Source organism: Choloepus didactylus, chromosome 18 (genome assembly GCF_015220235.1).
Source record: "Choloepus didactylus isolate mChoDid1 chromosome 18, mChoDid1.pri, whole genome shotgun sequence".
NCBI lineage: Eukaryota > Metazoa > Chordata > Mammalia > Pilosa > Megalonychidae > Choloepus > Choloepus didactylus.
Window position 1 is genome coordinate 72,422,755 of NC_051324.1, and position 9,393 is coordinate 72,432,147.

Here is a 9,393-nt window from a genome sequence, read left to right on the forward strand (position 1 = left end):
CTGGCCGCCATAACAGATGTGCTTCCGAAAAAATGCCGCCCAGCACTGCTTGTGCTGGAGTGAGTCTGTATTCCCAGCAACTTTCACTTTTAATTAATCGTCAATTGATTACTCTTCCCCATCCACGTGCGTGTGAAAGCTCTAGCCTCTCTGGCAGGAAGTTCACTGTCTATTGACACGTGGGTCCAAGCACTGGGCGGCTCCTATTTAGGGCTGAGGGTGCTGGGCACATCCGGGCCCCCCTCACCTGGGCCAGCGGGCCCTGGGGAGAAAGAGAAAGTGGTTTCCTGCCTCTTCCTGGGCCCCTACTTGAACCCTGAGCGCTCGCTCTCTCTCTGTCTCTGTCTCTGTCTCTCTCTTTCTCTCTCTCTCACTCCACGAGCGCTCTTTGGCTGGCAGTCTGGAAGGCAGATGAAGCCACTCTCCCCAGAGTTCTGCCCCAAGTTTGGGTGGCTTTTGCATGACTTTTGCCCCCACCCCAGAGTCTACACCCTGGTTAACCCAAGGTGTAAACAAAACCCAAGGATATCAAGAAAAGAGTCTGCAAGTAGTTGTTGACATGATTCCTTTTTCCGGGGTGAGGGCCCAGTGGTGTTGGGCTTGGGTTTTTAAAATGTTTTAGACATAGATAACTTAGTTGCTATTTATTTTAATTGAAGATCACTATATATTTTATACACACACGTTTTGCAATTCACAAGTATTAGTCCAATAGTTTAAAAGGAAAACAAAAAGGAAGCTGAGGGGTGTAAACTGCAGAGGGGAGAATGTGTGCTCTGGAGCCAAGGTGGGGGGATCTGGAGGACGCTGGCGGCCGGATAGTGGGGTGGGGGTGGGGGAGTGGGGGGAAGGGGGGAGGGGAGGCGAGGACACGGTCTCAGGACCAGCTGGGTCTCGGTACTGGTCTTGCCACTTTAAGCAGGACACACCTGACTCTCTCTAAACAACTCGATCCCGCCTCTGAGCTCTCCGGGCTGCTTGAGCGCCCCCTGAGCGCGCCCTGGCGCCGGCAGGGTAGGGGGGCGGGCTGCCCAGGAACGCGGCCGCGCAGGCCCCGCCCCAGCCCTGAGGAATCAGGGGCCGCAATTTCACGAGACCCCAGGGGGTTCGCCTTGGCTAAGTGAGACGCGTGTAAAACACCTGGCGCAGTGTGGACGCCGTAAGTGTCCCTGCGCATTCTCGGAAATCTTTTTCTTTTTGAAATCTTTTGCCCCTGAGGGAGAGGTTTGGGTTAGACGAGGGGAGGGCGCCTGCGCCCTGATGGTCTGTCTGTGGGGACCTATGACACAAGGTGATAAAGACCCCTCCCCCCCGAGGAATCAGGGTCTGGCGTCCTCAGTGTGACTGAGAACAGGTTAATGACTGTTCGGGGGGCACCCAGCCTGTGCTGGGAATTGGGGTCCAACACTGAATCAGAGAGGCCTCATGCGGGAGGAGGGGCCGCAGGCCACCACGGGCAGGCAAATGGACACGTGTGGCAGCGGCTGCGGCCTGTCCAGTGCAGGGCGCTGGGAAGACCACCCCAGACGGGGAGGCGGGCCTGGGCGCTGGGGGTGGAAGGCACCGGCTGGGTGGGCACTGGCCCGGGAGCCAGCGTGGTGGGCGGAGCCTCTGGACGCGGCCGGTGGCACCGAGAAGGTTCCCTGCCTGGGGAAGGACCTGGGTCAGGCCCGAGAGGGGCGGGAGCTGGGCGCGGGCCCGGGAGGCGGCTGGGGCGGCGGGCGGGAGGGCAGCCCTGCCCTGGCGTGCTCTCTGTCCCGGGCGCGCGCCCTGCCGGGAAGCCCTGGGGCCGCAGCTGCTCGGGCCGGCCCAGAATAGCCTCCCTTCCGGGCAGGGCTGCCCGGCCCGCAGCGCCAGCGCCCGAAATAGGGCTCGACCCGGAGGCCCGCGGGCCGCGGGCGGGCGCGAGGGGCGGCCCCAGCGCGCGGGACTTGCTGGGGCGCTCGGACCCGGGCGCAGGACGAGGACCAAGGGCTGGGGGCCGGGGCCGGGGTCCAAGGTGGGTGGGTGGGGGTGCAGGCAGGGTCCGGAGGGGGAAGTGGGGTGGGGGGCGGGGGCCCGGAGCTGACCTCACAGCCTCCGGCCCGCGAGGAAGCCCGTCGGGGGCCGGCGCGGCTGATGGAAGGCCTGAGGAATTCGCAGCTGGCGGCGCGGTCGTGTGTGTGCCTGTGTGTTCCCTTCCCCTTGAAACGTTGCCGGGAGCGGGAGCAACAGCGGGCGGTTGCCATGGCCACGCAGGGGGCCCGGGACCGAGCCCGCCCAGTCCGCGGTGGGGAGGAGGTCCGCGGTCTGCGAGGCGCGGAGGCTGCAGGGCAGCTGGGACGGGGTCTGAGGGACACCCCCACCCGGCTTGCACCCCATTCCTGCCAGCGAGGGGCCCGCATCCCTTTGAAATAGGAGGCACCGCTGCATCCTCTCTCTGATCCACGTTCCTTCCTGGGGGCCACTCCTCAGTGCCCCCAGCCCGCCAACCCCGCAGGCAGCAGAGGCTCCCTGTGGGGTTCGTGGCAACTCAGGCTGAGCGAGGGTCTAAAACGTGCCTGACCTCACATCGGCACCACCACTACCACCCACAGACCCGCCAGGCCCGCCCCACCCCCTGCCCCACCAACCTCCTTTCCATAACCTCTCCAAGATTCAGTTCCCTCATCTGTTAACCAGCGATTAGTCACAGCCACCAAACAGGGTTGTTATGATTGAACTGGATTAATTATGTAATGTGCCCATGAGGCAGGGCTCGGGCCACATACCCTAGAAGTGGGGTCCCCTTTCTCTTCTCCCCCACCTCCTCCAGGGCTGGAGTGAGATAGGCTTGTCCACACTCCCCACTGCCACCCCAGACCTGGAGTTGTGTGTTGCTTGGCAACCTTGCCTCCCCCTGGGATTACCTGGGAACGCGCCTGGGTTCAAGAGAGTGGTCCAACTTGTTGTCAGAACCTGCAGGAATCCCAGGCTGAGGGCCAAGAATATCACCGAGCCCGGCCTGGCTGGAGTGAGTCAGACTCTCCCTCTGAGCATCAGTTGCTGCTTCAGCTGCCCTTTGTGGCTTGGGCGGTGTGGCTGCCAGGACGAGGCGGCCCCTGGAAATCGCTGGGAGACCGGCCTGTCCTGGTGGTGGGGTCCACCTCCAAGCCGGGAAGGGGCTCTCAGTGTCCCCTCTCCTCCTCTAGGGGCACTGAGGCTTGGGGCTTGGGGGACGGTGTGGTCCTCGTGAGCCTGGTTGCCCTGAGGCTGGGTGGGCAGGCCCGAGGGGGGCCCCAGAGCCGGGAGAACTCAGACCCTCATGGAGGCCTCTGGCTTGCATCGCTGGGGCCCCACATCAGATGGGGGCTGGGTCCCTGATTTCTGCTTCTGGTGAAAGTAGACCAGGTGGCCGCTTCTCCCCCTTAGCATGTCAGGCCACCCCTTAAATGCTGGATCATTCATAAGAAGAAAAGCTTCCCAAGGGCGCAGGCACAGCTGGTGCATATTGAGCACCCACTAAGCACTGGGCAATGTGGGCCAAGTAGTTTATTTGCATCGGCTGCACCATCACGGCCACCCTAGACGTGGGACTATTGATATCCCCATTGTACAGACGGGAAAACACATTTGGGAACCTGCCTGAGTTCCACGGCTGGAGCTGGGCAGCGAACCAGGCTCTTGCTCCCCACTCCATTTGGCCTCCCAAGTGGGGGCCACAGCGAGGACAAGAAGCGCTAGCGCGGAGGACGGCCCGGGCGCCTGAGCCCCTCCCCCGGGCACGCTGCTTGCCCGGCACTCAGCTGACTTCCTGTGCCTAGAAGAGCAGCTGCCGGTAGGCTGGGGCAGGGCGGTCCCCTTGCTGCGGTTCAGGTGAGGGCATAACCCTGGCCTTCTTAGCATCCTCCCTCTCTCCTTTCCCAGCCTCTAGAAGTCTGACCTGGGTACCCCAGAGAGCCCCTCCTGGCCAGATGCTTGTCCAGGGTCCCTTGTGCCAGGATGAAGGGGCAGAGTGGGCAAGAAGAGGGGGGCCCTGGCAGAAGGGGGGATGGGGAGGACCTGAGAACTTTCCCGTCAGCCATCAAGCCACCTGGAGGCTTTTCTTCCACCTCTGAGCATAAGGGTGCCGTGGTCCCCACCTCCCCATGAGAGCCCCTTATCCTCAGTTCCCCACTCCCCACAACCCATCCCTGGTTATCTGGCTGTGGCAGGAGCATCTGGAGCGAGGCTGCCACTGCACCCATGTCCACCACACCGGCAGACACCCCGGGGTGGCTGAGCCCCGGGAGACATGGCGAGGCCCTTGTGAAGCTGCCCAGTGTCCCTCGCCCATCTCCGCGGCCCCATCTTCCCCTCTCCTGCCCACAGGAGCGCAGAGAGGGCTTTCTAGAGGACAATATTCTGGTGCGAGAGGTCAGCTGAGGCTGCGGAGACTGGAGCTCTTCACTGGAGAAATGCGGGACTCATCCTGCAGCTACATGAGGTGATGTGTGGCCAGGCTGGTTCCAGGTGTGGGCTCCCTGCCTCCGGGGGCTCCCCCCCTCCAGCCCTGCAGCCAGCCCGTCACCCTGCTGCATCCCTGGGCACCTTTTCAGCCTGTCCTCTGTCCTCAAGGCATCTTTCAGGGGGCAAAATAGGGCATTCCACTTGCCCCCCACCCCCCAAGAGCAAGGAAGGATGTATTTCTTGGGCTTTTCCTGGAAGATGCAAGGAGAGAAAACGTGTTCTGAATCTGAGATCCTGCAGGGCCACCAAACGTCAAACAGAGGGCAGTTGAGGGAAACAAGAAGGAAGTGCATCAGGCACAGAAAGAAAAGGCTTGGAAGAGACCAAGGAGGGGTCAGGAAAGAGCACTTCCTCAACCTCTTTCTCTCGCCCAGACAGGAAACCGTGGAGCTAGTGGCTGAGCTTTGGCAGTTGCCACTTTCCTCCTGGCAGGAGGGCATCAGGTGAATGGGAAGTGTCTGAGCCTTGCAGGGAGGGCCAGCGAGTGATCAGAAAGCCGCATCCTCACAATGACCCCTTAGGCAGGTGGATCGAGATCCTCATGTGTAGGTTGAGGTCGGTTGGCTGCTCCCTTCCCAAGGTCGTACACAGCCACTCCGTCTTCTCCTAATCGGGGGCTCCCAAGCCGATTTCCAGTGCCACAGGGGAACACACTGGCGGTGAGCAGAGACTCTGGAGCCCCACTGCCTGGGTTTGAATCCCAGCTCCGCTCCCTGTTAGCTGTGCAACCTTAGGCAAGTTGCATTGCGTCCCTGCTCCGCCACTTCCTCAGCTGGAAATGGGGACAAGAAGAGTACCGGACTTATGGGCTGTTGGAGATTTAAACAAGTTGGTACCTTTCAAGTGCTTACAGTAGTGGTTGGCAGAGTGAGCACTACTTTAAAAGGTGGGAAATAAATAAAACGTGCTGGGTGGGAGCTCTTTTCCTCCAGGACTGAGGCCGGGGAAAGGGCTGTAGGATGGCAGACTCGCTTTATGCTTACTCCACAGCCTAGGGAGAGACCGAGGCCGAGAGCATCCTCCTGCAGTTCTCATCTGTTTCCCACAGAACCCTCCGGAGACCAGAAAGGGGGGTGCCTGAGACCCGGGAGCTGAGTGCTGCCTCCGTTCTGGGCAGGCTGGCTCAGTTGCTTGGATCGCACCGCTGCGGCCAAGGTCTCTTTCTGAGCCTGGTCTGGCCCACTTCTTTCTTGGTCCCCGGCCGTCGCTTCCGCCATGACTCTTCGTCAGCTGCCTCCCGGTTAGCTGTAGTTGCTCACTTGGGGAACCCAGTGAGAAACGGGCTGAGTCACCATCACTCATCACCCCACGGAAAGAGAATCCAAAGCACACATCCGAGGGGTGTCCGGAAAGGAGCCCAGCGTGTCAGGCGGCAACTCGTCCATCTTGTGCGTGTCCAGTAAGTCCTGGTCATCGCTGGCTGTTTCCCCATCTTTCTGCTGGGGGCCTGCAGCTCCAGCCGGCATCTGGCTTTGCTAATTGGCCCCTCTCCAGACAGCTCTCCTACCAGCCACAGCGCGGCCCAATGGCCCCCAGGTTCTGTCCCCAGGGCCTGGCAGGTTCTGTGCCCAGGCTGTGGCCTCCCCCTCCCCTGCTCAAGGTCATCCAGCTCAGTCCTCAGCTTGGTGCGGGCACCAGGAGCGTGCGGCAGCCGGGCCCCTTGGCTGACCTTCTCAGCTCCTTGTCTTCAGCTGGAGAGGCCTGGCGGCTGGCCTGGGGGAGGCCCAGGCGGTGCTCCTGGGTCCCTCCCCTCCCACTCCAGGGTTCTGGCTGGAGCCTGGGCAGGGTCCTTGCTGGACTCCCAGCTAAACCCTGGCCCCAGGATGGCCTGAGGAGTTCCAGTGGGGAAGCCCTGACGTATACGGAAGTATTCCATAGCCACTGGCTGGTCTCTGAGGGTCTCCCGGGTGGCCTGCCTGCCAGACCCCATTGCCCACTCCCACTAGGAGCCAACAGATCCTGAAAAGGGCAGTGAATAGCCAAAGGACTAGGCTTGGAAGCCTGCCTCCCTCCCACAGCTGGTTCCTCTCCCTTCAGCCTCCTTGTCATAGAATTCTATAAGAGGAAAGAACATAGAGGTCATTTCATCCATTCCCCAGGTTCCCAGAAACGGTTTAGAGGGATATTGGCATTCCCTGAGGGCTCCAAGCAAAACCCTGGGCACTGGGTTGGTGGGAGACCTAGCTGGGGTCTCCTTGGTAACTGTCCACTGCCTGCTCCAGCTCTGAGCATCTGTGGCTTTCACGCACTTGGAGAAGGAATGACCCTGGTACCCCTGCGGTCACCCAGGGGCTAGCAGATGGAACAGGGGTCCTGGGGTTGTCCCCCAGGATTGACTTGGACTCTTCTTGGAGCCAAGGGTGGACCTGGGCACCGCCTGGGTCCCTTAGGAGGTTTCATGGTAGCTGCTCAGTAGTGGGGGTGGAGGGTGGGGGTGGATCATGGAGGTGGAAGGAGGTGGTGGATGATGGATAGACAGGGGAATGGTGGGGGTGAAAAGTGGTGGATGCTTTGGGTGGTGAGGGTGAAAGGTGGGGGTAGACATGGTAGCAGTGGATAGTAGGGGCTATCTTGCCATATACAGGAGCAAGCATTTATGGAGAGAATACTGAATTTGAAGTCAAGTGAAAAAACCAGAGACAATATGGGAGGATGGAATTGCATGATGTATTAGAATGCACTTTGAAAAGACAGAAATACTGTTTATGCAAAGTATTAAAAATGCCTTTTTTACTTTGAAGTAAAAAGTTGTGAATGGCATGATTTTTCTGTAAGCCTACAACTTCTCTAAAAAAATAAAATTAAATAAAGGTTACGAGTGAATTAAATGATATTTTGATGTCTTCGGAAACCCAGTTACTTAAAGACATTTCTTTTTTTGTACAGCCATTGGCCAAGTGTAGGCTTCTTTGCTTTTTGTGAAGAACATAAAAAAGTGGAGGATATAGTGCCTGCGATGTGTAGACACAATAAATGATAGTTAAACGGATGAATGAAAGGGCGCTTCTTCCCTCAGAGACTTTACAGTTTGGAAGGAAATCTGGAGACAACGCCCTATAACCAAATGGTCAACGAATGGTGCACTCTACAAATATGGGACCTGTTCAGAGACACAAAGAGAACTCCAGGCCTGCAGGAGTCAAAACTTTAGGGAGGAGGCAGAAAACGAGGCAGCCTCCAAAGAGAGGCAGGATTGGAAGGGAAGGGGAGGACAACCCCATCTGGGTGTCTCAGCCCCAAGGAGGCTCATTGGCCATGGCTAGGAGTGATGTGCACGGTGGGCAGGTGAGGAGATCACCTGGGTGGGAGGAAGACTGTTTCCCAGGGTGGGGTGGAGGTGGGGCAGAAGAGTTAAAGAAGAAATGAATGCTTTCCACGGGGGTTGGGAGCTGAGGCTTTTGGACCCCCTGCATGGTGGCAAGTGCCAGGGGAAACCAGTGTAGATGTTTTGGGGATGGATTGGGTATTACATGATGAAAGCAATTTTTTTAGAAGCTGAGTCTCGCAGTGCCCAATGGGACATGACAAAACTTCTTGAAGTTCCCCCAAGTTTCCCATTTCTGGGCCATTTCCCTGTTTCTGACACTTAGAATGCCCCATTCTCCCATGCCCGTCGAGGGAGCACCTGCTGTTTCGCCATAGCTCACACGTCATCTCTTCTGGGAAGCCGCTACAGATGGCTTCCTCCCGAGCACCCCCCCACACACACACACAGAGGCTGTACCCTGAATACAGTTTTAATTTTGCACCCGTTCCTTTTTAGGATACTTCTTGGTTCTCACGCCCGGTTCCCCTTTCAGACTGGCAACCTCTTGAAGCCTGGGATCTCTGCTGGTTGTCAGTTAACTCCAGTACAGTTTGCACCTGCATTGGTAGGCCTGGGGTGCCAGGAGCTGCTGATGCACCCTAAAGTTCAGGAACACTGCAGCCCACCCCCACCATCATACAACCTCACAGGACACAGGTCACAAAGAGCACATCATGAAGAACACCCCCTGGAGTTGTGCAAAGCAGCAGCTTCTGGGAGGACGGGGTCCTGATGGATTTTATATTTCGTGCCCATACCGTCAACGTCCTGTAGAGATAGTAACAACCAACGTCTCCCACATGAAAAGAAGGTTCTATGATTTGAGGTTTGGGGGAAGGGAGGTGAAAGAGAGGAAATACCTTTTCTTGTGTAATGGGAATAAAGAACTTGTATTCTGCTTTTTGAGTCTGAGTTTTTGGCCTGTCCCTAAGACTGGACCTGACCCATGGCTGTGGCGGTTGAACCAGGACGGCATGCGGTTTTAGCACCCGGAGCCCCCCGTTTCTTTTCAGAAAAGCGCCTGGGACCTCCAATTCCGTCAGCAAATGCAGCCTTCCAGGCCGCGGCTGTTGCCTAAGGCTGTGCTGCAATGGGACCGCTCCGGAGTGGGAAGTCTACCGAGCCCTCCCTGCTTCTGGGAACAGCCCCCCACCCCCACCTCGCACCGGCTTCCAGAGGCGGCCCTCATGGCAGCGGGGCAGGCTCACCCAGGGATTTCACAAATGGCTGGCCAGGAGGGCTGGAGCCCCAGGGAGAGGGCAGGGCTGCGCTTGTCTGTGCTTGCCTTTCCACCCTGCTGCCTTCCCAGCTCTGGCTTAGTCAAGGTTCGAGGAGGAAATTCCCCGTCGGAGGAAGACAGGAGAATCTGGGCTTGTCTTCATCAAAGGCAGTGGCAAGTGGTCTCAGCGTCACCTGAGGAGGTTGCTGACGGTTCCAATTCCCTGGCCATCCTCAGGCTGCCATTCCGGGAGAGCCGGGGCTGGAGTCCAGGAATCAGCTGCTCCCCCCAACCTGAGCGCCTGCTGCAGGTGGAGGAGGAGGCGCGGGCGTGGGGGTTCAAAGGGTTTAAGCAGAAAGCGCCCTGGATTCTACGTTACGGCCTCCACGTCCCTCTTGGA

The 9,393-nt window shown here is 58.7% G+C and overlaps 1 protein-coding gene across 1 annotated transcript; it reads left to right on the forward strand.

Annotated features, from left to right (window-relative positions):
- The first annotated feature begins 2,226 nt into the window (after positions 1 to 2,226).
- On the forward strand, positions 2,227 to 8,712 carry LOC119514838. Its single transcript, XM_037810549.1, has 5 exons — positions 2,227 to 2,326; positions 3,765 to 3,834; positions 4,173 to 4,365; positions 5,463 to 5,866; positions 8,231 to 8,712. The coding sequence occupies exons 1-5, from the start codon at positions 2,227 to 2,229 to the stop codon at positions 8,505 to 8,507; spliced, it is 1,044 nt and encodes a 347-aa protein (XP_037666477.1). The 3' UTR covers positions 8,508 to 8,712.
- Positions 8,713 to 9,393: the final 681 nt, after the last annotated feature.

What these genes read in the sequence shown, in the direction of transcription:
- LOC119514838 (XM_037810549.1), top strand. Translation starts at nt 2,227, where the DNA reads ATGGCCACGCAGGGGGCCCGGGACCGAGCCCGCCCAGTCCGCGGTGGG. An exon ending in GTCCCCTTGCTGCGGTTCAG is followed by an intron (nt 3,835 to 4,172) that starts GTGAGGGCATAA and finishes TGGCTGTGGCAG; the next exon opens with GAGCATCTGGAGCGAGGCTG. An exon ending in TTCTAGAGGACAATATTCTG is followed by an intron (nt 4,366 to 5,462) that starts GTGCGAGAGGTC and finishes TCCACAGCCTAG; the next exon opens with GGAGAGACCGAGGCCGAGAG.